This window comes from Bubalus bubalis, chromosome 10, assembly GCF_019923935.1.
Source record: "Bubalus bubalis isolate 160015118507 breed Murrah chromosome 10, NDDB_SH_1, whole genome shotgun sequence".
Classification (NCBI taxonomy): domain Eukaryota; kingdom Metazoa; phylum Chordata; class Mammalia; order Artiodactyla; family Bovidae; genus Bubalus; species Bubalus bubalis.
Window position 1 is genome coordinate 29435254 of NC_059166.1, and position 26987 is coordinate 29462240.

At 40.3% G+C, this 26987-nt stretch overlaps 1 protein-coding gene across 2 annotated transcripts in view; it reads left to right on the plus strand.

The window, feature by feature from the left end:
* MAP3K5 (mitogen-activated protein kinase kinase kinase 5) overlaps positions 1-26987 on the plus strand; it is a 226637-nt gene that overhangs the window by 147627 nt on the left and 52023 nt on the right. Inside the window, exons 13-15 of one of the 2 annotated variants that reach the window (XM_006052268.4) lie at positions 1020-1115; positions 7039-7120; positions 23552-23685. In XM_006052268.4, coding sequence (XP_006052330.3) covers positions 1020-1115; positions 7039-7120; positions 23552-23685 — 312 coding nt within the window. The remainder of the gene's footprint in view (positions 1-1019; positions 1116-7038; positions 7121-23551; positions 23686-26987) is intronic. The other variant, XM_025294482.3, reaches the window with a different exon arrangement.

Below are 26987 nucleotides of genomic sequence, written 5' to 3' on the forward strand. Positions count from 1 at the left end.
GACTAAGACCTGAACTCTTCCCTTGAAGCACTCACAACCCAGCAGGGCAATAGACATTTAATAACTAATGACATTACAGGGTGAAATTAGCAGAAGTATGTTCAAAGACCAGAGAGACAAGAGGAAATCTTTCTGTCTCAGATGGAAGTAGCGAAGTGAGATGGAGTAAGGTCTAAGCTGGGCCTCAAATGATGGATAGAATTGCTGCAAGAAGTGAAAAATGATGTGCATTCCAAATGGGCGGAACAGCAGATGCAAAGGCATAAAATAGGGATTGGAGAACAATAGGCCACAGACCAAATATGACCTGCTGCCTGTTTTTGTAAATAAAGTTTTATTGGAACTCAGCCATATTTATTCATTGTGTATTGCCTGAGGCTGCTCCAACAGCAAAACTGAGTAGTTTGGCCTGCAAAGCTTGGTATATTTACTCTCTGGCTCATTACAGAAAATATTTGCCAACCCTTGGCGTAAAGGAGCATGGCCTGACTGTAAACTCAAAATTGTTTCAATTGCTGTAAACTAAACAACTGGCTGAGTCCAAACCAAGTGCTATTTCATATTTCTTCACTCCTCTATACTATCTGCAATAATGAGCTGCTTTTACTGCCTCCACACATTGCCTTCCTAGCTTTGGAAGAATTTTATTGTTCAAGAGATCTTATAGAACCAGAATCATCGGGTCTGTAAGCCAGCTGATACGTGTGCTTTTCTTCCCAGCGCACAATTTAGCGCTACAACAGGGAAGACCTGTTCTCCACACTAAGTTGTAGGACACGCAGGTTATGTGCCTGCAACACCCTGAGCAGCCTTATCTGTAGGAAGACAATTCTCAGAATATTAAATAATTTTAGTACTGTGGTACAGGGAGTGTCACTTGTGAAGTGCTATTTATAACATTTTGGTATAAACAGCATTGATATCATACTTGGGACTGAATATAAAAAGCATTCCTTTTTCATCACAATTCATGGAAAGTATTGAGATTACTGTGAATAATTCTCTTTTGTTTGTTTCAGTATTTCTAAATTTGAAGAACGATGCTGTTTTCTGTATGTGCTTCACAATTCTGACGATTTCCAAATCTATTTCTGTACAGAACTTCATTGTAAAAAGTACGTATTAGTCATTGTTGATGTGTGAAAAAGACTGTTCTTACCTGATCATTATTTTTAATTAGTGAATGAACATGCAGCTCCTGGAGAGAATTCATGGCCATGTGCTTATATAAATATTTCATTTGGGTTGGTATTTTATAATTATGTGGCTTGTTTAACTGAGATATTTAGGACCTCTCTTTAATAAATCCTTTCTTCTTAGTCATAACTTACTTTTCCACAGACAAAACTTGAACCAAATTTACCAGTTAATTGCCAAGTCTTAGGTCTCATTTTTAAAGAGCTCATGTATTCTATGATTACCAAAATTTTCATTCTTGAATGAAATTCTCACCATTATCTACAACAGTGACTCCTAACTCTAGTTCATATTGGAGTCAACTGGTGGGCTCTAGAAAGTGTTTGAGCTGTACCCTGGACTAATTATATTGGATTTTTAAGTGGAGGAACATATTGAGTTAAAAACCAGTGATCTAATTTACACCAATAAAAGATAATCCAAAAATCCATGAACTGCTTTGTATGTTTGTGTTAACCTCCCTGAGTATATTTCTCTTGGGCTAATAACTGAGTTCTTCTCGGTGCCTAATTGTGGGGACCTGTAGAAATGAGTGGGTCTTCCAAGGTGGCTCAGCAGTACAGGATCCACCTGGCAAGCAGGAAATGTGGGTTTGATACCTGGGTCAGGAAGATGCCCTGGAGAAGGAAATGGCAACCCACTCCAGGATCCTTGCCTGGGAAATCCCATGGACAGAGGAGCCTGCCTGGCTACAGTCCATAGTGTCGCAAAGAGCTGGATATGACTTAGCAATTAAACAACAAGTAGAAGTGAGTTACAGTTGGGACACAAAGTGCAGTAAAAGCCAGCTTGGACTTAAAATTTTGTTCGGGGTTATTCTTATTCAAATAATCACTATTTGACACCATTATAAATGATTGATATACTAGCTACAATATACACTCAGTCTTTTTATCTTGGCACCAAAAATATGTATGCTTAATTTATGATTCCTAGCTAAAGTTTTATCTTTAAAAGGCAATGCCAAAGAATGCTGAAACTACCGCACAATTGCACTCATCTCACACGCTAGTAAAGTAATGCTCAAAATTCTCCAAGCCAAGCTTCAGCAATACGTGAACCGTGAACTTCCAGATGTTCAAGCTGGTTTTAGAAAAGGCAGAGGAACCAGAGATCAAATTGCCAACATCTGCTGGATCATGGAAAAAGCAAGAGAGTTCCAGAAAAACATCTATTTCTGCTTTATTGACTATGCCAAAGCCTTTGACTGTGTGGATCACAATAAACTGTGGAAAATTGTGAAAGAGATGGGAATACCAGACCACCTGATCTGCCTCTTGAGAAACCTATATGTAGTCAGGAAGCAACAGTTAAAACTGGACATGGAACAACAGACTGGTTCCAAATAGGAGAAGGAGTACGTCAAGGCTGTATATTGTCACCCTGCTTATTTAACTTCTATGCAGAGTACATCATGAGAAATGCTGGGCTGGAAGAAGCACAAGCTGGAATCAAGATTGCCAGGAGAAATATCAATAACCTCAGATATGCAGATGACACCACCCTTATGGCAGAAAGCGAAGAAGAACTAAAAAGCCTCTTGATGAAAGTAAAAGAGGAGAGTGAAACAGTTGGCTTAAAGCTCAGCATTCAGAAAACTAAGATCATGGCATCTGGTCCCATCACTTAATGGCAAATAGATGGGGAAACAGTGGAAACAGTATCAGACTTTATTTTGGGGGGCTCCAAAATCACTGCAGATGGTGATTGCAGCCATGAAATTAAAAGACACTTACTCCTTGGAAGGAAAGTTATGACCAACCGAGATAGCATATTCAAAAGCAGAGACATTACTTTGCCAACAAAGGTCCGTCCAGTCAAGGCTATGTTTTTTCCAGTGGTCATGTATGGATGTGAGAGTTGGACTGTGAAGAAAGCTGAGTGCCAAAGAATTGATGCTTTTGAACTGTGGTGTTGGAGAAGACTCTTGAGAGTCCCTTGGACTGTAAGGAGATCCAACCAGTCCATTCTAAAGGAGATCAGTCCTGAGTGTTCTTTGGAAGGAATGATGCTAAAGCTGAAACTCCAATACTTTGGCCACGTAGTGTGAAGAGTTGACTCATTGGAAAAGACTCTGTTGCTGGGAGGGATTGGGGGCAGGAGGAGAAGGGGATGACAGAGGATGAGATGGCTAGATGGCATCACCAACTCAAAGGATGTGAGTTTGAGTAAACTCCGGGAGTTGGTGATGGACAGGGAGGCCTGGTGTGCTGCAATTCATGGGGTCACAAAGAATTGAACATGACTGAGTGACTGAACTGAACTGAATGTATAGTAAAAAAAGACTTGGAAATAAGAAAGAATTCCTAGCACATGTATCGTCGACTTTTCTACTTACACTTGAATTCTCAAGGCTATTCATTTATTTCAATGATAATTATAGCTAAGATTTATGGAGTACTATATAAATCTTATAGGCCTATATCTATTTTAATCTTCAAATAAACTTTATTAGGTAGGTAATATTAATAGTTATGTTGAAAAGAGTTAAATAAAAAAGTAGAGTCTTGGAGAGTTTATGCTTTTCAACTGTGGTGTTAGAGAAGACTCTTGAGAGTCTCTTGGACTGCAAGGAGATCAAACCAGTCAATCCTAAAGGAAACCAGTCCTGAATATTCATTGGAAGGACTGACACTGAAGATGAAGCTCCAATAATTTGGCCACCTGATTCAAAGAGCTGACTCATTCGAAAAGACCCTGATACTGGGAAAGATTGAGGGCATGAGGGGAAGGGGACAACAGAGAATGAGATGGTTGAATGGCATCACTGACCCGATGGACGTGAGTGTGAGCAAGCTCCGGGAGTTGGTGATGGACAGGGAAGCCTGGCATGCTGCAGTCCATGGGGTTACAAAGAGTCAAATATGACTGAGCAACTGAACTGAACTGGAGAGTTTAACTAGCCTATAATCATATATAGCCAAAAAGCATAAAATTTGGGATTTGAACGAGGCACATGCAACTCTGGAATCCAAGCATCTAAAAATTACCTGTGCTCCCATCCCACCAGAAGTGTATTTTCTACTTAGAATGTTCATGTTAGAAAATTTTGTGTGAGTAGCTGATGGAAATCTTTACCCCAGATCTTCAGAATTTGTTTAGGTCTTTCGTGTTCTTCTTCCTTTTGGTTAAAGTTACTTGTGTCTTTAACTCATCAAGATATGTCATCTTCATCAGAGCATACTGTCATTCTAATCAGGTTTGGGATTTTTTTTCTCCGTATCGTTAACCTCCAAGAAATGTATGTATAGAGGAAGGAAGAGTGAAGAACTTAGTGTCACAAGCAAACTCCAGAGAGAGGCTCCCAGCTCCAAAATGGACATTGTTGGGGACCTCCCTGGTGGCCCAGTGGTTAAGACTCTGCACTTCCACCATAGAGGGTGTGAGTTCAATCCCTGGTCAGGGAACTAAGATCCCACATGCCGCACAGCCAAAATGTAAAATTAATTAATTAAATAAGATTTTAATTAATTAATTAATTAATTAATTAAGGGTGCTGTTCTCTTGGGCACTGAGTCCTTTGTCCTTCAGTGCATGTATTAAAAAACAAAACAAAATGGACATTACCGATTTTGCTCATTGTCATATTTCCAAAGGCCAGAACAGTGTTTTATTCCATTAGACACTCAATGGTATTTGTTGGATGGATAGATTAAAAAAAAAAAAAAGCACTGTATAAGAACAGAATTTTTTTTTCCTTCCTAAGTAGGGAAAACCCCAATTCTTCCCTACTATGTTTCTTTTCTGTGTGTCTCCTTTATTCCTCACAAAAACACCTCATTTCTGATATTTCTTGTCCCCAAATGTGTGGAGATTTTCCCCCATAACAATTCTTTGTGACACCTGCGATTGAACTCAGTCGACCTGGAGGTAGAGTGAGATCCCAGAGGATGTGAGTCCCATAAGACTGTTTATTCCCTCCACCTCAGGTGCCAGTTGCAAGCCCAGGTTATCACCACCTATGTTTTAGAGAAACCAGTTATAGCTCAGAGGTCCTGGTGACACCCTTCTTGGTTTGATTAATTTGCTAGAGAGGCTCACAGAACTCAGGAAAACACTTAACGTTTACCAAATCATTAAAGGACATAATACAGATGAACAGCCAGATGAAGTGATTTGTAAGCTGAGGACTGGGAGGGTCCTGAGAGCAGGAGCTTCTGTTCCTGTGGAGTTGGGGTGAGTCACCCTCCCTGTGTGAATGTTTGCACCAACCTGGAAGCTCTCTGAATCCCTTACTATTGGTATTTTGTGGATGCTTCCTCACGTGTGTGTGTGTGTGTGTGTGTAGTCAGTTGCTCAGTCCTGTCCAACTCTTTGCAACCCCATGGACTGTAGCCTGCCAGGCTCCTCTGTCCATGGGATTTTCCAGACAAGAATACTGGAGTGGGTTGCTATTTCCTCCAGGGGATCTTCCCCACCTAGGGGTCAAACCCGTGTCTCCTGCATCTCCTGCATTGACAAGTGGATTCTTTACCACTGAACTGCCTGGGAAGCTCCATTCCTCAAGTAGGCATGAACAGGTAATAACTCCACTTCCATCTATGAAGGATGGGAGGTAAGATTGGAAATTCCAGGCTTTTAATCATGTTTTGGTATTTCTAGTGATCAGTTCCCATCCAGGAGTCATCCAGAAGCCCGCCTAGAATCGCCTCATTAGAACAAGAGATGCTCCTGGTTCTCTATCACTTAGGAGCTTATGAAGGTTTTAGGAGCACTGTATCAGGGATGAGGTCTAAGACAAATATTAGAATACAAGATGTTCCTCGTACTCTTATCACTCAGAAAATTACAAGGATTTTAGGATCTCTGTGCCCAGGACCTGGGGCAGAGGCCAGTATATTTATTTTCTATGCTTTCATAGGTATAGAGATAACAGAAAAGTTCTGAGTTGTGGTAGGAAGCTTTTCTTGCCACACAGTAACCTGTTCTTTCCTTGGGCTGACTGTGCACCGCATGACCTACCTGTGATATCATCAGCCCCTGTTCAGAGTGCCTCCCTTACTCCACGTCTGGACTAGAAACCATTAGCATCCCCTCTGGAGGGACAGACTCAGCTAGTGCCCAGAGGGAAAATCTGTTTCTTGCCATAATTTTTTTTTTAAAGCTCTGCAATGATCTCCAGAAAACAAAACAAAACTTTAGAAGAATAATTACTGAAGAAAATGTTTATCACCAAAAGAGAGGTGGCTTCTGTCACAAACATAAAAGATAGCCATTCCTGGTTCACGTCAGTATTTTGCAGACCGTGTATAGGGGACCCCGCATGGATACTGAGGTGCTCAGGCTGAAGTTTCAGGAACTGAGATCAAACTCTAACTGAGTAGTTAGAGACACTACTTCAGAAGGTGGATGTTTCTGTTATGTCCCGTTTAAAATAATAATATTAATAGCAGCAAAACAATAATAGTTAATATTTAATGAGGAGTGCCCTGCCTTGAGCACTTTACCAGTCATTTTCTTGTATTCCCCACTTATAGTTAGAGAATGAGTCTCAGAGAGGTGGAGGAGTTTGTCCCAAATTGTGTAAATACTCCCAATCTCAGTCTTATACACAAGTCCACATTCTTTACATTTCTCTGTCCTTGTCTAGCCTTACCATTCTGATTGTGTAAAGTGTCATGTTACTATTATCTGAAGTGTTAGACATTGTCTGAAATTTCTGTCAAATTATACTAACCTGTGTTTTCTTTTTGGCAAACCTTATTTTTCACACTGATGCTCATACTTTATTGCCTGACTCCTCTAGATCCCAGCTTTTGCTCTGAAGTCACTTTAAAACGTGCTTGGATATATTTAATATGTTAGCTATTATGAGTGACCACATACCCATTTTCTCTGTAGGTTTTTTGAAATGGTGAACACCATTACTGAAGAGAAGGGGAAAAACACGGAGGAAGGAGATTGTGAAGGTGACTCCCTGGAGGTAATTTTTACAAAATTTCTCTTGTGGCTAATTTTTTTAAGTGAACTATTTCAAGTTTTACTGAAGGAAAGGTGTGTGTGTGTGTATGTGAGAGAGAAAGAGAGAGAGCAGGCATGTTACATGAGTAGTGGTGAGGAGTAGAGAGTCTAGAGTCTGTAAGCTGTTCCTTAATGTTAAAAACAGCTTTGAGAATCCCTTTGGTTAAAAAGGGCTAAAAAGCAAACATCAGAGAACTCTTAGGAACGCCATGTTTTTGTGTCTTACTTATAGAGAGTAACTATGCTTTTATCTCCGAGGGTGTTGATAACCCTCAATGCAAGAGTCACAGAGCCCTTGCATGTTTTTCTTCTCCTCTGAGATATGCTGCAATTCAGACCAGCAAAATTTCATGAAAATTCTGAATGATAGAAGCGTTTGCATCCCTCATTCATATGCTTACATGGAGAATCTGAAACAATGGAAGATAAACAGAATAAAGAGAGGAGGTGATAGCGCTCACCCTGATGCTGTTCCTCTCAATCGCCCCTTCCTTGTGCCTCCTGGATGTAGTACACTTGCAGACACCCATTTTTCAACTGTGTCCATTTTCTCCATCCTGTCTACTGTGTGTCGAAGAGTGTTCTACCACAGTGAGGACCAGTACTGGGGAGGTTCAAGAGTGCTGACTCTCACACTGGGGCATCTTCAGTGTCTGAAAGGTGACATTTCTCCAGACATGAAATGGGCCTCTGCTTTCTCCAAGCCCTTCCCATTTTATGACTTGGGGGAGAATTCTAAATTCAAGAAGTATTGAAATGTACATTTAAATGTTTGAATTTTGAAACATTTGAAATTTTCAATTATTTTCCAATAATTGAAAATTAAATTCAATTTAATATTGAAATTTAAATGTTAAAGTGAAATTGAACTACAGCACCAGTCTGACTGGTTTACTTATGTTTTAGATCATCCTGATACTGTCATCTTGTATACTAGCAGCGTACTTAAGTTTTATGTAAGCATAGTGGTAGGGTAACAATCGAAGGAAATTTAAATATAACAACCAATTGTTAATTATGTCTATAATTAAATTCTGTAATTCTTTAGCAGTTACATGCATGTGTGTATATGCTAAACTGTTTCAGTCATGTCTGACCCTTTGCGACCTCATATGGAATGTAGCCCACCTGGCTCCTCTGTCCATGGGATTCTCCAGACAAGAATACTGGAGTGGGTTGCCATACTCTCCCCAGGGGCTCTTCCCAACCCAGGGATCAAACCCGCATCCTTATGTCTCCCATTGGCAGGCGGATTCTTTACCACTAGCACCACCCAGGAAACCCCAGAAGTAGCATAGCTTTGTTATTCCTGAATAGGCCTAAGGCTTTTTCATTTAAGTTATAAAAAGATGGAAGAAAAAAATAATCTTCTTTGGAAAAAAAATAATCTTCCCCATGTACTAGCTTGCTGTCTGCAAAAATAATAGACAGTACTTTGTTATGCTTAATATTTTGCAATGTTATATTTTCTTATTTAAGTGATTATATTAGAAACTAGATATCTTGACTTCCACACCAGTGCTCTTTTGACTGTACTTCATTATCTCTATTTTTATTTGGGTTAAATTTAGCATTACTTGATACATAGCAACTGCCAGGGTAAAAGTTAACAATGAAAATGAAACAGTTCCATTAGTAATAAATTATGAAGTGGATAGATTGGAAAACCCCTGAAGTTATTTTACAATAACATAAATTGCTGAGTTTTAAAAAAACAAAACAGCGATATCTATTCTTTATTATCCCTCTTTGAAAAGCAATCCATCTTATGATAAATGTACATAGCATAGCCAGACTATGATAGCCAGGTTGGGCAAGCTTGGTCTTCATAAACTGATTGAATCATCAGTTCAGAGACTCTGCTCTAGAAACTCCTTTAACTACAGGCACAGCATAACATGGCTTGAATTCCCTTAGACTCTGTGGTGAATTACACTGGCTAACTTTTCTAAGACTGGGTCTCCTGCACTGTTAGAGGGACAGGTAGATTGGTTTTCAGAGAGCCGTCAAGAAGACCCCGGGTCAGGATCTCCCGATCTGTATGCAGTGGTAATCAGTGGGGTGGGCCCTGTGAGATACCCTTCCTGATCAGACAGTTCTCCTGCAAGTGCTGAGAACACTCACCAGCCAGATAAGGAGGGGAAACATTCAGTTTTTCTTCCTAGGAATGTCCAGGGGTTTTAGTAGGTCTGCTGACCTCACAAAAAACAACTCATACCGTAGAGCTCTCTGATTTATCAAAGTGCTCCTAACCCCCTCTTCTCAAGAAAGTGTATGCATGCTCAATTGCTCAGTAATGTCCAACTCTTTGCAACCCCATAGACTGTAGCCCGCCAGGCTCCTCTATCCATGGGATTTTCCCAACAAGAATACTGGAGTAGGTTGCCAATTCCTCCTCCAGGGGATCTTCCTGATTCAGGGATAGAACCCAAGTCTTCTGCATTGGCAGATGGATGGATTCTTTACCACTGAGCCACCTGGGAGGCCTTCTCAAGAAAGTGCAGGGACACTATTCTTTTAATATTAGAAAAACACTCTTATCCTTCTTATACGTCATTTGTGTTCTATCAGAATAATTTAAAATCTCTGACACAGAATGGCTTCTGCAGTATTCCCAGTGGATTGTATAGTCTATACAGTGAACTCAAGCATACTTGTTTTAAGTATTTTGGCTTAGTTTGCTATTATTGCTACAACTAGTGACATTGCTGATGTATTCTTGGGTGTTCTGGTAGCATGACATGAATGAATGGATACAGTGATGTTCTGGGTTGTGAAGATGATGTTGTCCATCTTGGGTCTCCAGTCCCTTCATGGCTCTCCTAGTCCCTTCATGGCCAGAGCACCTATACAACATGAGTTATTAAATAACCTTAACTTATATTTTTGCATAACTTATGATAACTCCATTATACTCTTGATCACATTTCTTAGATATTTTCAATATTCATGACTAACATTGTGTGTGCATGTGCTAAGTCGCTTAAGTTGTGTCCAACTTTTTGTGACTCCATGGACTATAGCCCACCAGGCTCTTCTGTCCATGGGTTTCTCCAGGCAAAAATACTGGAGTGGGTTGCCATGCCCTCATCCAGGGGATCTTTTGGACTCTGGATTATGTCTCCTGCATTGGCAGGTGGGTTCTTTACAACTAGCACCATAACATCAGGTTTTTAGTATTCTAAATATTTTTTTTAATTTTATTTTATTTTTAAACTTTACATAATTGTATTAGTTTTGCCAAATATCAAAATGAATCCACCACAGGTATACATGTGTTCCCCACCCTGAACCCTCCTCCCTCCTCCCTCCCCATACCATCCCTCTGGGTCATCCCAGTGTACCAGCCCCAAGCATCCAGTATCGTGCATCGAACCTGGACTCTGTGGGAGAGGGAGAGGGTGGGAAGATTTGGGAGAATGGTATTGAAACATGTAAAATATCATGTATGAAACGAGTTGCCAGTATTCTAAATATTTGATTAAAATTTGTTCCTTAATTTCATTATTGCAAACTGAACTCAAACTTTAGGCTGTGAATGATATACTGAAAATAATTCCTTCTCTTCCTATTCTTTACAGTATAAGTGAGAAGGATTACTTTGGTGTTTAAGATTTTGTATGCAGAATAATTATTTTCTGATCTTCACCTCCATTTGAGATAGAATTCAAATTGGCCCAAAACAAAATTAAAATTTTAGAAATATCAGATGTTCTTTTTAAATGTTTTTTTAACTTTTCATGGGGTGATAGCAGCATTTGGCAGACATTAGCTATTAATGTGGTTCCATAAACCACAAATTTGAACTAAACCTTAGACTTCCTGGTGTTTGAAAAACTTACCTGAAGTCCAAGTTAAGATTTGCTTTTCTTTCTGATTTTGAATGCTTTTTCTTTGAAGCAGTACAATTGTGGGAGGGATTCAGGCTTGTTTGGTTCATGGTCAAACCCTTCTTCCAATTGACCAAACCTGACTCTACTCTAGTAAGATCCCTGTTCTGGGGTCAGAGGCCTTGGGTTTTAGCTCTGACTTTGCCAATAACCAGTTTTATAACTTTGGACATAATTCTTACTCCTGCTGGATTAAGATGATACCATTCCTTAAATGAGAGTTGAACAAGAAGATCTTACATGTCCTTTCCTAGCTCACATTTTAAACAAATTTCAAGATTAGTACAAACTGTACAAGGTTTCTTAAATATAGCTCAATACCACTTTCAGAGGACTTCTCTATTTTTAAACAGAAAGAGAAACAACTTCTTTTGATTCAAGGCCATGCTTTTGATTCAGGGCTATCTTTTGAAATGGAAGAGGTATGAACCCATAGCTTAAAGAATTTATTATATTAATAAATTTACACTGAACTCATTGAACAATTGATTATAGTCAAATGTCAGGGTTTGAACACTTACCATCTGTGGTCCCTGTTTTTGTTCTCCCAGCCTTTCATGTCTGTACTAAGAACAAGGGCATCTGCACAGTTACCCAAGCCAGATACCTCCCAGAATCTCTGCTCCAGTCTCACAGCCAGTGTTTCTTCCAGCCCCTTCATTCCACTGTCACTCCTCTATCTCACGTCCTCATCATCACTCATATGGCCTGTTATCTCTCCTGCCATCAATAACACTGACCCTGCCCTCACTGGAGAGATCTCTCAGGCAGATTTAATCCTGTGACTTCCCTAATTAAAAAGCTTTTTTATTTTCTTAAGTTTTTTGTTTAAGAGTATAGTTGATTTACAGTGTTGTGTTAGTTTCTGTCGTACAGCAAAGTCAGTTATACATGGACATATATCCACTCTTTTTTAGAGTCTGTTCCCACATGGGTCATTACAGAGTAACGAATAGAGTTCTCTGTGCTATTCAGTAGGTTCTTATTAGTTGTCTATTCTGTATATAGTAGTATGTATATGTCAGTTCCATGCAAGTTTTTCTACATCTGTGACTCAACTTCTGTTTTGTAAATAGGCTCATTTGTACCATGTCTTTAGATTTTACATATAAGCATATGATATTTGTCTGTCTGACTTAATTCACTCAGTATGACACTCTCTAGGTCCATCCATGCCACTGCAAATGGCATTTTAAAACATAAAAATAAAAATCTTTGATGCTGTTCTTTTTAGAAGAAGATTTCTGCACCATACAATATTCTTATCTCTCTGGCTGTAACCTACCCTTTCCTTTCCATCCTGCCATCCTGCAGTGCCAAACTCCTGTCCATTATTCAAACAGCCATGCTGTTCCAGCCTCTGGACTTGGCATGCAGATGCCCAACTCCACAGGCTTTTTCGGCTTTGTTTTACTTGGTGACTCTACTCTAACTTTTTGAGATACAACTCAAGGGTGCTTTTTACTTTGAACCATTTTCACCACATCTTTTCACTTTTCTCTGCCCTTACAGCATTTTTGCCCCGTCCTCGGCCCTAACTCTTTTCATTTCCCTGTAGTTCAGTAGCCTGCATTGGACTATTTACATCCCAAGGCTGGACTGTGGCCCTCTTTCCCTTTTCACCCCATCATCTTGCGGGGATCAGGCATCCAAGTAGTTCATTCAGAAGGCTTAGAAGGGTTTGAAGCTGAGGAATGACAAAACCAGAGTTGTTTAGACAATATCTCAAACTGGGAGGGGAGGGATATAGATTGGAGGAGGGCAGAGTAAATGCTGGGAAATGAGCTTGATGATTGTTTAATCAATGTGAAGTCAATGAAAGAATGAATACCATAATCAAGCTGAATACCACAATCAAGCCACTCTCCGCCCATTTGCTTAATCTCTCCCTCTCTCTTTTTTAGTTGTTTGGAAGAAACCATAAATTACTGAGTTCCTTTGGTGTTCAGTACAGAATATGTTGCCTTCCTCTTCATGCCTCTTTCAAACATACAGATATTCTCCTTCCCTTTTCCCGTGGTGCTCCTTTTTCTTTTATGCATTTGTACCTCACTGTTTTATCAGAATGGGCATCCAATTGACACAAGCCTGAAGTAATCATAGCAGCTGGCCCTGTGAACCTGTTTCTGTGTAATTTCCAGGCTGCATAGAGAGGAAGCTGCCCCCTGTGTGATGGAACACACAGGGAACAAGTAAGACAAATGAAATGTTTTCCTTTCACTCAAACATCTGCTGGATGATGAAACCTTACCATTTCTTTTTTGATGATTTGCCTCACAAACATTAACCGTGAATTATGGTTTAGAATTCATTTAAATCAATTCAGAGTCATCCAGTAGCACACTGGTTTGTTTTTCTTTGGCCTCGTGTTTCTATTTTTGTACAGATCTGGCTCAGCGGTAAAGAACCTGCCTGCCAGTGCAGGAAAGGCGGGTTCAACCCCTGGGTTGGGAAGGTGCCCTGGAGAAGGAAATGGCTACCCACTCCAGTATTCTTGCCTGGGAAATCCCATGGACAGAGGAGGCTGGCAGGCTACAGTCCATGTAGGGGTCATAAAAGAGTTGGACGTGACTTAGTGACTAAACCACAACCAGACCTGAAGCTGATCACCCACAGTTACTGCACTGCCTTGGAATAGCTGTCACTATGGTGTTGTATGATAAGAATATGTTTGTTACTCATTCATTTGTTCTGTTGCAAGAAAAAGAAACTTTTTTCCTCTGTCAACTCATGTTCAGTGATTAGAGGCCTGCAAATTAACTGACAAAGATTAACAAGAGAAAAGACAACAGTTTATTCCTGTATGAGGGAATATGCAAAGAAGTAATTCCTGCATAGCTAGATTTAAAAGTTTGTTTATCTTAATAGGAAAAGTCTTTGGGACTTCCCTGGCAGTCCAGTGGTTGAGACTTCACCTTCTAATGCAAAGGATGTGGGTTCAATTCCTGGTGAATTCCTCAATTCCTACATGCCTCATGGCCAAAAATCCAAAACATGAAACAGAAGTAATATTATAACATGTTCAATAAAAACTTTAAAAACTGGTCCACATCAAGAAAAAAAGCATGGTAAAAAATTTTTTTAAAGAAAAGTTTTTAGAAGGACTTCAAGGGGAAGCAACATGGTGGGAAACTAATGAGAAACAAGTGGAAAGTATGGGAAGTTTTGAAAAAGGTTTTGTTTAGTAATTTCTCATCCAGATATGAAAAGTGAAAGTGAAGTCGCTCAGTCGTGTCCCACTCTTTGCGACCCCATGGAGTGTAGCCTATCAGGCTCCTCCATCCATGGGATTTTCCAGGCAAGAGTGCTGGAGTGGATTGCCATTTCCTTCTCCAGCAGATCTTCCCAACCCAGGAATCAAACCCAGGTCTCCCGCATTGCAGGCAGACACTTTACCACCAGGGAAGCTGGTGGTCCAGATATAAGGGGTCCTAAACCTCCTGGAGAGGAGATTGTGGCATCTATATTTTCAAGAGGCTTTGCTTAAGTCAGCAAAATATGTTTAGAAAAGGTTTTTTCTGCAGCTATTTCTTCAGTTGTTTTTATCTTAAAATAATCTTTATACCACATTAGGGGGTCCCAGTGGATCCCATCAATTCATTCACCAAATATGTATTGGACACCTGCTATGAGGAAGACACTCTTCTAGGTGCTGGGGATCTAGCAGGGAACAAAATAGAGGAAATCCTTGCCTTCACTGAGCTTACACTCTAGTGGGAGACAGTAAGTAAGTAAAATGCATGCTATGTTTGAGTAATGATCAACATAAAGGAGAAAAATTAAGTAGGGAAGGATTTAGGAAGTTATAGTGAAACAGGTATGTGATTTTATACAAGGAAGCCTTGAGGAGGGAAGATGTGAGTAAAGATCTGAGAAAGGAGAGAGCTATAGAAGTAGATATTTATACCTACCACATTTTTACTCTTAATGGTATTAGTAGTTATTAATGCTTTTAGCATTTACATCTTACTAAGGCATTATAACTAGAAAAGTAGCAAAGCTACGACTTGAGTCCTTGAGGTGACTACTCAGCTAAGGTAGTTAATACCAGGGACAGCACATGGCTTTTTAGAAGGTGACTGTTTTACTGTGAGTCCCTTGACAGTGCAAGGACTAAGTGAGTCACCGCTTTGGTGTTTGGCCTTGTCAAGATTGTCTTCCTACGCGCGCCAGTTTAGACAGTTCTGGGCAGGCAACAAGAGAGGCTGATTCTAGAAGCATTCCCATCGTTGTTTCAAAATGCAGTTGTCTCCCTTAGCAACACCTGGTTTGTTAACCCATTGCCATAGAAATAGAATGCAAACTATATAAGCAGTGTAATCTTATTCTTATTTTTAAAAACACTTGATTCCCCCAGCCCCTGCCTTTTTTTTTTCTTCCCATTTTCGTTATTTAACAGACCCTTGGCTTTGGTCATGGAGAAGGCAATGGCACCCCACTCCAGTACTCTTGCCTGGAAAATCCCATGGACGAAGGAGCCTGGTAGGCTGCAGTCCATGGGGTCGCTAAGAGTCGGACATGACTGATCGACTTCTCTTTCACTTTTCACTTTCATGCATTGGAGAAGGAAATGGCAACCCACTCCAGTGTTCTTGCCTGGAGAATCCCAGGGATGGGGGAGCCTGGTGGGCTGCCGTCTATGGGGTCGCAGAGTCGAACACGACTGAAATGACTTAGCAGTAGCAGTAGCAGTAGCTTTGGTCAAGACTTCTTTCTACTTCTTCTGGTCATCACAGAGATAATTCTGTGTGCTTAAAGGTCTTGGAAGTCTTCTCAAACCTGCCTTTTAAAATTATATCTCTGTATCGTAAGAAAAAGAAGAGGGGATTAAAAAAAAGAAGAAAGGGACTTCTGTGGTGATCCAGTTGGTAGGGCTCCACACTGTCGGTGCAGGGGGCCCTAGTTCAATCCCTGTTTGGAGAACTAGATCTGGCATGCTGCAAATAAGAGTTCATATGGCACAACTCAGAAGCCCACACACTGCTGCAAAGATCCCGTGAGCCACAACTAAGAACCTAGCCAAGCCAAAATAAATTAATTAATTAAAGAAGAAAAAAGAAACCAAGCGGCAATCATGCATTGGAATGGTTTTCGGTTTTATTGAAAGCCCTTTTGAGTTTCACTGTGACCACTCTGTCTAACAGGCAACTTCTATAGTTAATATTCTTTTAAAAAAAGAACAGTCTTTTGATGCCTTGCATTCCTGAGGGATACTAAACCTTGAGCAGTTTCATCGAGGCTTGTATATTCTTCACTATGCTAAGTAGGTATTCCTGTGGCAAAACTCCTCTCAATGAAAAACAAAAGGATACTGATGGTAAATGTTTTGTTTTGGCATCTGGTTGTTATCAAGGGAATTCTCTGATGGTTCAGTGGTTAGGGCTCCACAGTGGAAAAACGAACTAAGAAAAGGTTCCTGTTAAATTATCTATAGCCTGATTGATTAAGCAAATATTCACTGAACCTCTACTGCAATACAGATATGGCTAAGACTAGGGACAGACTAATTCAAGATAAAGTCCTGGTTCTCAATGATCTCAGAGTAGAGACTGGAATGCGGATGGCCTAAGAGAAGACTGAAAAATGCCTCCGTGAATGAGGGCAAAAGGCCTTGGAAGCCTATCAGACCAGAATCTAACCCAGCTTTGAGGATTAGGTGGACAGTTCAAGAAAGCTTCCTTATTTTAAAGGACGAGGCAGAACTCCTTAGGTAGAAAACGCCTATGTGTAAAGGCACAAAGATCTGGGGAACTTCACTGGGAGTTTTTGGAGGACGTTGATGAGATAGCAGGCTGGACACAGAGGCAGCAGAGAGATTCTGAAGGGTATTGACTCCAGGCCAAGGAGTTTGGATTTGATCCTAAAAGTGACGAGGAACACATAAAGCAGAAGCAGTGGTATGAATGTGGAAAGTTCACTTGGGAACCTTAGACTTTGGGAAGTTCACTGCTAACTTTTTGGAGGATGAGCTGGAAAACCGAGCAACAGGGTAGGAGGTAGCAGGAAGGCCTGTTGAGGATTTGTAGAATAATACAGGAACAAGGGGGCTTCCTAGGTGGTGCTAGTGGTAAAGAACCTGCCTGCCAATGCAGGAGATATAAGAGATGCAGGTTCAATCCCTGGGTCATGAAGATCCCCTGGAGGAGGGCATGTCAATCCATTCCAGTATTCTTGCCTGGAGAATTTCGTGGACAGAGGATCCTGGTGGGCTACAGTCTGTAGTGTCACAAAGAGATGGATACAACTGAAGCGATTGAGCATGCACACACACACAGAAGCAAGGAGGGCCTGATCTGAGGCAAGAGCAGTGAGGATCAGCCTAGTGGCATTTGGCAGTCAATGGGACCTGGGGAGAAAGGGAAGAATGGAGTCTAAGATGGCCAACAGATGTCTACCCTCTGTCTGCTTGAATATATATGGGTATTCAGTGGATACCAAGAATATGCTGGAACATCTTTACAATACTGGTGTTTGGAAACAGAACTGAGATCTATCTTATAAGTTCTTACACTGTGAAAAAGATTTTCCTGCAGCATTGGTGGTATGAAGAATAGAAAATCTAGAATCTGATGTTATTGTTATTCAGTCCCTCAGTTGTGTCCTATTCTTTGTGACCCATAGACTGCAGCACACCAGGCTTCCCTGCCCTTCACCATCTCCCCGAGTTGACTCAAAGTCATGTCCATTTAGTCGATGATGCCATCTAACCATCTCATCCTCTGTCACCCCCTTCTCCTCTTGCCTTCAATCTTTCTCAGCATCAGGGTCTTTTCAATGAATTGGCTCTCTGCATCAGCTGGCTAAAGTATTGGAGCTTCAGCATCAGTCTTTCCAATGAATATTCAGGACTGATTTCCTTTAGGATTGACTGGTTTGATCTTGCTGTCCAAGGACTCTCAAGAGTCTTCTCCAGCACCACAATTCAAAAGCATCAATTCTTCATTGTTCAGCCTTTATGGTCCAACTCTCACTTCCATGCATGACTACTGAAAAAGCCATAGCTTCGACTATATGGATCTTTGTTGGCAAAGTGATGTCTCTGCTTTTTAGTATGTTGTCTAGGTTTGTCATAGCTTTTCTTCTAAGGGGCTGCTGCTGCTAAGTCGCTTCAGTCGTGTCTGACTCTGTGTGACCCCAGAGACGGCAGCCCATCAGGCTCCACCATCCCTGGGATTCTCCAGGCAAGAACACTGGAGTGGGTTGCCATTTCCTTCTCCAGTGCATGAAAGTGAAAAGTGAAAGTGAAGTCGCTCAGTCGTGTCCGACTCTTAGCAACCCCATGGACTGCAGCCCACCAGGCTCCTCCATCCATGGGATTTTCCAGGCAAGAGTACTGGAGTGGGGTGCCATTGCCTTCTCCATTCCAAGGGGCAAGCGTCTTTTAATTTTGTTGCTGCCATCACTGTCCCCAGTGATTTTGGACCCCAAGAAAATAATATCTGCCACTGTTTCCATTTTCCCCTATCTATTTGCCATGAAGTGATAGGACTGGATGCCATGATCTTAGTTTTTTGAATGTTGATAACTGTAAAAAAGATTGTCCTACGGCCTTGGTAGGATCTGATGGGCTAGGTTTAAGCCACCATTTTCACATATTTTCAGTGGGAGATATTTTTGATCATTTGTAAATTGGAGCTAATCATAGACCTTTCCTGCTATGACATAGGTTTATTATGATCTTCAAATGAGGTAGGTTATTGAAAGCTGATGTTTTTTCTTTTAATTATAATAATTAAAATTATATAGTGCATTATAAAAGGGGCTTCCCTCATAGCTCAGTCGGTTCAGAATCTGCCTGCAATGCAGGAGACCCGAGTTCAATTCCTGGATCAGGAAGATCCCCTGGAGAAGGAAATGGCAATCCACTCCAGTATTCTTGTCTGGAGAATCCATGATCAGAGAAGCGTGGCATGGAGTCCATGGGGTCGCAAGGGTCTGACACGACTTGGCGACTGCGCTACGAGTGCATCATAATAATGTAGGGTGGTGGTAGTACTAGGTTCAGTGTGTAGGTTTCCCTCCCTTTGATAGGCCACACTGGCAAAGATGAGTTACAGGACTTCGATGATGGTCCCCGTCCTGCCTCCTGCCAGCCTGGGTCCTGGCTGGTAGATTTCCAGCATGCATGGTATAGCATGGCGAAAGTCTGGACCAAGAGTTGGATATAGAGACTTGGGCTCCTTCAAGTAGAATTTTTGGACTGTGTGTACTGCCTCTTTGCTGGAGTATCTTCCAGTCTGGAGAATTTGCTAAACAATCCCTGTTTCCCATTCTCTTATCCTGTAAACATAACTGTTTTTCTCCTCTGGTCTAAGGACAATCTTCAGCCATATGTCAGATTGCTAGAATAGGAGTATTCTCTAATGTACATTGGGTAAAGTGTTGCCACTGGGAAAGTAGACATCTCTTTTCCAGAGCTTGGCCTCTTTCTTCTGGCAGAGTAGGGTCCATGATAGGGAGATCTGTGTTCACCAAGTCCTGCCATGGTAGTGGGAGTAGCATTCTCCAAAAGAATGCAACCTGATTGCCTCTATCAAGGCTTGGAAACCTCTTGGAAGCAAATAAACGAGCTGGTAACAATATGCCCCCCATCTTCCTCATCCTTTGTGATAGTAGCCTCTAAAGTTGAGAATGTGTACCCCAGAGAGTTTGCAGAGTAACCAGATTACCTGCCTTTGTGGGTTATTTGTTCTTTTTTTAAAAAAATATTCTCTGCTTCCTTTTATCATCCTCTCTTTGACTTTGATATTTTGTAGTTTCCCTATATCATATATTTTCCTATTTAGGGCTCAATTTCTGGAGGTTAGGTTTGAGTCTGTCTCAAGTCTGTCTGGCCCTTTTTAGAGTGTCTTTATCCTTTTCTCAAGGGCTTCCCTGATAGCTCAGTTGGTAAAGAATCCACCTGCAATGCAATAGACCCTGGTTCGATTCCTGGGTTGGAAAGATCCCCTGGAGATGGGATGGGCTACCCACTCCAGTATTCTTGGGCTTCCCTTGTGGCTCAGCTGATAAAGAATCCACCTGCAATGTGGGAGACAGTCGTTTGATCCCTGATTTGGGGAGATTCCCTGGAGAAGGGAAAGGCTACCCACTCCAGTATTCTGGCCTGGAGAATTCCATGGACTATACAGTCCATGGGATCCCAAAGAGTTGAATATGACTGAGTCACTTTCACTTTCACTTTTCATTCTTTCCTCATATTTTGGATTTCTTATTTTATATCTTTATGTTAAATGTACTTATTTTAGAGTGATACTTGTCAAATCAACCAGTACTCACTGATGGTGAATTATTTTGTTATATATTTTTAAATTTTTGATTATGAGCTTAATTTCACTGGTGGATCCTTTATAGCCTGTGTTAAGGGAGTCTTCCTTTTAAACGTTTTGCTTTGTTTCTGTTGTCACTCAGGAATTTTTCAGGCTCGATACAGATTATGGGTATTAATGACAACTGTCCATTTGAGCTCCAGACAGCAGAGTGTCAGCCAGTGGTTGAAAGTATTCAGAGGAGACTTTGTCTACTCAGAGCTTAATCTAAGACAGACAAAGTTTTCTTTTCATTTCTCAGTGCCGTGGGCTGACTTTTTTCTAATATACCCTTTCACCAAATTACAGTCCTTCAAGGACCCTGGTTTTGTGTATTCCATCTATTCACCTTCCCATAGGCACAGGGTTTCATTTCCTATCCCAGTGAGCATTAAGACCAAAGTCTCAGATAAGGAATTGATGAACTGTAGCCCAGACACAGGAAATGGCAACCCACTCCAGTACTCCTGCCTAGAAAATCCCATGGACGGAGGAGCCTGGTGCAGGCTACTGTCCATGGGGTTGCAAAGAGTCGGACACAACTGAGCGATTTCACTTCACTTCACTTCAGCCCAGACACCAAAACCAGCCCACCACTTCTCTTGGTGAATAAAGTCTTACTGGAACACAGCCATGCCCATTTGCTTCTGTATTGACTGAGCTGCTGACAATGGCAGGGTTGGGTTGCTGCCATAGAGATCGTATGGCTCACAAATCTGAAAATAATCAATATCTGGCCCTTTGCAGAAACTGTTTGCCAACCTCTGCCCTAGATTTATAAATCTAGAAGACTTCACCCCCAGCACTTGGGCTGCAAGGTCATCAGTTCTTGTGATTATCCCTGTAGTGTCCCTTTTGCTTGTAATTTCTAGTTCCTAGAAGTCTTCTTTACTTTTTTATAAGCCCAGCTAGGCATTTAATGGAGTAGAAAATGGTAACCCACTTCCATATTCTTGCCTGGAAAAATCCCATTGACAGAGGAGCTTGGTGGGCTCCTCTGGAGCATGGACGGTAGTCCATGGGGTAGCAAAGAGTTGGGCATGACTGAGCACACACACTAGACATTTAAAGTATGTCTATTTAATTTTGTCTAGGTTTTTTTGGTGGGAACATTTTCCTGTACATAGCCTACCATATTGCCAAAACCAGAAACTCTTCTACTCTCTTTGGATAGTGATATATTCTTCTTTTTGTATTTTCTTGACCATTTAACTTGATCATTTAAAAGTTTTCTGTTTTCTAATGCAATTCTTGAAAAATTTTATGTACATAATTCTAAATCTGTAGTTTTTGATGTGCAATGCTCTCCTTGTCATTCTTTTTGAACTACTTTGTAATTCCCATGATCATTTATTTTTTAATCCCTTGATAATTTTAATTGCAATGCTCAGTTTTCAAATATAGTTTTTGGCTGTCTTATTTTTAGTATCTTGTGGTCAAAGATCATGGTCTTTATCATAGCTGTTCTTTGAAATTTGTTGAAATATTCTTTGTGGCCTAATATGTGACTAATTATTTTATATTTTTCATATATGCATGGAAGGAATTTGTAGCTATCTCTGTATCTACCATACCAAACTTGTTATTTGTGCCATTAGGGTCTCTATTTTGAATTTGTCTGCTAGATATATTGGTTTCTAAAAGGGTTCTATTTAGAACCTATTATGGTTTATATTGTATATTTTTCTTTGTAATTTTATCAGCTCTCTATATTTAAGGCTATGTTGTTAGTTTAGTGTCAAAATCCGTGATCATTATCTTATTTTGGATTATTTTGTGTGTTAATATTAAATTTGCTGATATACAAATGTTAGAAATCTGTTTTTTTTTTTTTAAATGGCTAACCCAACCCTTCTGTGAGTTGAACCTAGCTATGTGCTGCTAGTTTTATACTCTAGCAAAATACAGACAAAAGAAAGAGCTTGTTTTTATGGTCTCTCCTGTTGGTCTGTAGTTTTACACTGGGCTTCTACATAGACATGGCTTGATCATTTGATGACTAGGATTCCTGTAGTTTAAGTCCACAACAAAAGATGCCTTTGTGGATGACGCCTCCAGGTCTGAGATGTCTACCAAATGTCACATGTTGTTGTTGTGTAGCTGCTAAGTTGTTTCCCACTCCTTTGTGACCTATGGACTGCAGCCTGCCAGGCTCCTCTGTCCATGGGATTCTCCAAGCAAGAATACTGGAGTGGGTTGACATTTCCTTCTTCAGGGGATCTTTCTGACCCGGGGATTGAACCCGTGACTTCTGCTTGGCAGGCAGATTCTTTACCACTGAGCCACCTGGGAAGTTCTAAAGGTCACTATACCCCTTTCATTTATTTGATGCTATTTTCCGTATTTGACTGAGATGCTTGCCACTATGGGTTTAGGGCTGTAGATATTTCCTTTTTTGCATCAAAAGTGACGTTTTTCCTTCATTTTGAAGTTTTTCCTTTTTTAAAATTTAAAAAAAATTTTTAAATTTTACATTAAAAAACATTTTTTTTTAATTCTATTTTTTTAAGTCATGCCACGAGGCATGTGGGATCTTAGTTCCCAGACCAGAGATAGAACCCGTGGCCCCTGCAGTGGAAGCACAGGGTCCCAACTACCAGACTGCCAGAGAAGTCCCCATTTTTCATTTTTAAAATGTTTTGAGGCTTGGGGAATTGGGAACAGGGGTAAAGTACAAATAATCCTTGCTTAATACTGTCAGCTAATAAGACCTCAAAGTTTCTTCTTACTCAAAGCCATTGAGTGGTTTTCTTCTCCTGGCAGAGTGTGAAATGCTTTGATGGTACCAAAAGCTGAAAAACAAAAGAACAGTTAATTCAGTGTGATAGCTATTGAGAGACATTGATGCTAATCATACTCATCTTCAGAATCAGTGATAAACAGGATTCAGTGGGTAAAGAATCCAAGTGGGCTTTTGGAGAAGCACTTTTATGGATTTCAATACATAGTCCCTCTCTGCCGTCCCCACCCCCCACTGCCCGGTGTCTGTCACAGTTGGGAAAATAGGAACACACGATGCTCTGTGTTAAGTTTATTCTTTGGTTCTTGAAACTGTTCATTAGAACCTCATCTTATTGTTTTCCTTGTTAAAATCATTTGATAAAATAAGGAAAAATGCTCTTGGAAAAAGTTGATGTTTAAAATGTGGACTGCAGCTAATGTTTCCATCTTCTCTCCCCCTTTGTCCTTCTGTAGTATGACTATGAATACGATGAAAATGGTGACAGAGTCGTTTTAGGAAAAGGCACTTATGGGATAGTTTATGCAGGTCGAGATCTGAGCAACCAAGTCAGAATCGCCATTAAGGAAATCCCAGAGAGAGACAGCAGGTACAGTAATTGTGACTAATCAAAGCTGCTTTCTAAGGTATTTCAGTTGTTAATAGCATTTACAAAATATTTTGGTGATATTCTAATTAATGAAACTGTCTGAAATCTCTGTGGCTTTAATTAGCTCCCTCTGAGGTTTAGCTGCCGCATCACTCAGTGATTCAAGCCCAAGACTCTGTTGGGGAAGGATGGCATCTCCATGGTAACTAGGACTTTCAAAGAGTAGAAAAGGGAATGGCCCATGTGTGTTGGGCTCAGGTTATGTTTCATCGTGATTGGTTTATTATATACATACATGGGGAATAAGCACCAGCTAAAATGACTTGAACCAGAAGTTCCAGTTTCCGGTCAGGTGTGTTAAGGACATTGGAAGTCAGCACTCCATTCTAAACTGCAGGTGGAAAGCTGGACCAACTGAGAAATCGACTCTTCTTGAAGCCGTCAGAAAAGTGACGTCACAGGGCAAAAAGAGTTGGTGAAATGTCCCCCAACATTGGAGAGACAGTCATAGGGCAGTCCCATACTCACAAGTCTTTGATCCTCACAAAGACTATTAGAGAAATCCCTTCCTCAGAGACTGCACAGAGCTCTTTCTCGAGTTGAAATCACATCATGTCATTACTACTTAAAACCTGGCTGTGAGTTCTTACAACACAAAACCCAGGAACCTTAACACAGACACCTGCCTCCCTCTGTGGCCTCGCCTCCTCCTCTGCAGCCACGCTGACCTCTCTTTTTCCATCAGGGCCAGCAACACCACATATTGGCGGGATTGCCTCGTTGTCATCAATTAGGTCCCAAGTTCAGTTCCCAAGCCCTCAGAGATGCCTTCTCTGATTACCACAAGCACAGAAAGACACCCCTCTTTCCCCTGTAACCAGTGTCCTAGGCCTCAGTTCTCTTTCTGCCTTGCCATCCTTGGTCTCCATTCTTGGTACATGACTTTCTGACAGGTGGTCACTCTGCCTTATCTGCATTCCAGACAGGAAGAGGGAAAAGGAAAACGAACTTTCTCAGAAATGTCCAGCCTATTTTCACCTCTTGTTTCATTGGCCAAAAGTGACCACTCCTGACTATGAAGGAGGTTAGAAACTCAGTAGTTTTTAAGTTGGCTAGTTGTTTCTTCAAACAAAATCACAGAAAGAGGGAGAAACAGATATTAGGTAGGTAGACAGTAAATTCAGTTTTAGGTTTTCCATGGTATTTTTGCAATTTCTCCTTGGTTAACTCATGAGACATAAGTATGAATTCTTCTGGGATGGTGATAGAAACTATTCACTAGATACACAAGGGAATATATATATGTATGTGTGTGTGTTATATTAAAATTTTCATCAAATATTCCTATAGGTTCTTAAGTATTATATATTGATACATAGAGTGGATTTTTAAGCGATATAAAATTTAAAAGGATTGTCTTTAGCAATATCCCCTTCCTCCCCACCACCAGATAAATGTAAGTAGTCACTTGGAAGAAAACCACTTTGAAAACTGTCTTTGTAGCTTAAGTTTATTCAGCTGCCACTGTGCATACACAGAGTACACCAACACCAGCGAAGATCCATTTGGCATAATGTGGTTTGTTTGAAAACACTTGCATGACAAGCCCTTCTCTTGAATAGCTGCTGTGGGGCATCTTTTTGTTACCTCTATGAGAAGATTAAGGTGAAGTCTATAATGTTATTGTGAGATACAACACAGAAAGCATTTCTACCTTTGTGACCTGGAGAGTTTCAAGGTGGCTTTTAAAAAGGTAGCAGTTACAAAAGATAATTGCTCAGATGGTAGGATGGGTGTGAATAATGCATAATCCAGCATACATTAAACACTACCATCTGTAGTGAAGGTCATAGCAACAAAAGCAGCTTCTTCTGTGGTTCCCTCACACTCTAAAAACACTTCGTTAGAGCATCAGAGTAGTCATAAGAGCAAGCTGCTGGATTCTAAGGACACTCTCGTAATTTGTCCCAACTAGTTGTACATCTTGAGTTGGCTTCCGCTAACATTCTACACATTTGTCAACTATTTTCTTAGGTCAGGTATTTCCACCCAGCTGTGTTTTAGAGGAACCTGGGGAACTTTTAAAAAATACTGATGCTCAGGCCATAACCCCCAAAATTCTAGGGTAGGTCATACACATTGATATTTTAAAAAATCCTTCCAGGAGATGCAAAATAGCCAGCCAAGGTTGGGAACTTCAGTGCTTTGGATGGTTGTAGTGGGAATTTGACTCAGGAGAGGTGCTCTGGAGACATGTATGATATATTAATTTTTCAAACCTAAGTGCATATTTAAGTATCTTTGAATGTCTATACCATTTTTCTTTCTGTTGTCATAGGTAATTGAGAAGAAATGGGATTTTCTTGTAATTCCCACAGACAAGTGTTGCTTATTGACCTGAACAAATTATAATTTCATGCTTATTCAGTGTGTGGTACTTACACTTTCACTTACATTTAGTGAGAATTGCTAGGTGTTACTAATCGTTTCCACACTGGAGAAGAGTCCTTATTCTCAGCTAGGATGAATTCTATTATTGTAACTTTTGAGCTATCCTTTGGTTACATAAGGAGAAGCGTGTGTTGTATATTTATTTCTTCACGATCTTATATTTAAACATTTATGATTGATATTTAATAGGCTGTCAGGGGGTCAGAGACTTTTAATTATTTGTCATAAACTGAGTGAGCCTCTTGCTTCAGATTATGCAGTCATCTTCATCTACCAAATCTGAAGAATTGGCCCAATATTGCCACTGATTTATCTCATGCATATCAAGAGCGATCTTATTAACTAGCATCAATAAAGCATTTTAAATTTCATAGAAAAAGTAACTTGTAAATGTCTTCATAGTTGAGAGTCATTACCTAAGGATCTCCTTGGTAACATTATATACTGGTATTTCTTGCGTTATCTCATTCTAGCAATAGTCAAAATGGTATTGTCCCTAACTGATATCTTGTTAAGGGGTTTAGTTTAATACAAGCCTTTAGCTCCTAGAACAATTCTGAAGAAAAGTAAAATGAGTAAGAGATCTAATATACAAGTCAATTTTTGGTTGTTGCTGGCAGCTTTCTGAGAAATGTTTCACAGGTTATAAAAGTTTGTTTAAATTAAATCAATTTGTGGTCCAGTGGTTAGGACTTGGCAGTTTCATTTCAGGGACCTGGGTTCAGCCTCTAATCAGGGAACTAAGATCCTGCAAGCTACGTGGCTAAGCCAATTAAATAAATTAAAATTTTAAATATATTTTAAAAATAATTAAATGAATTTGGGTTTTTGCAACCTACTAATGTTATTCA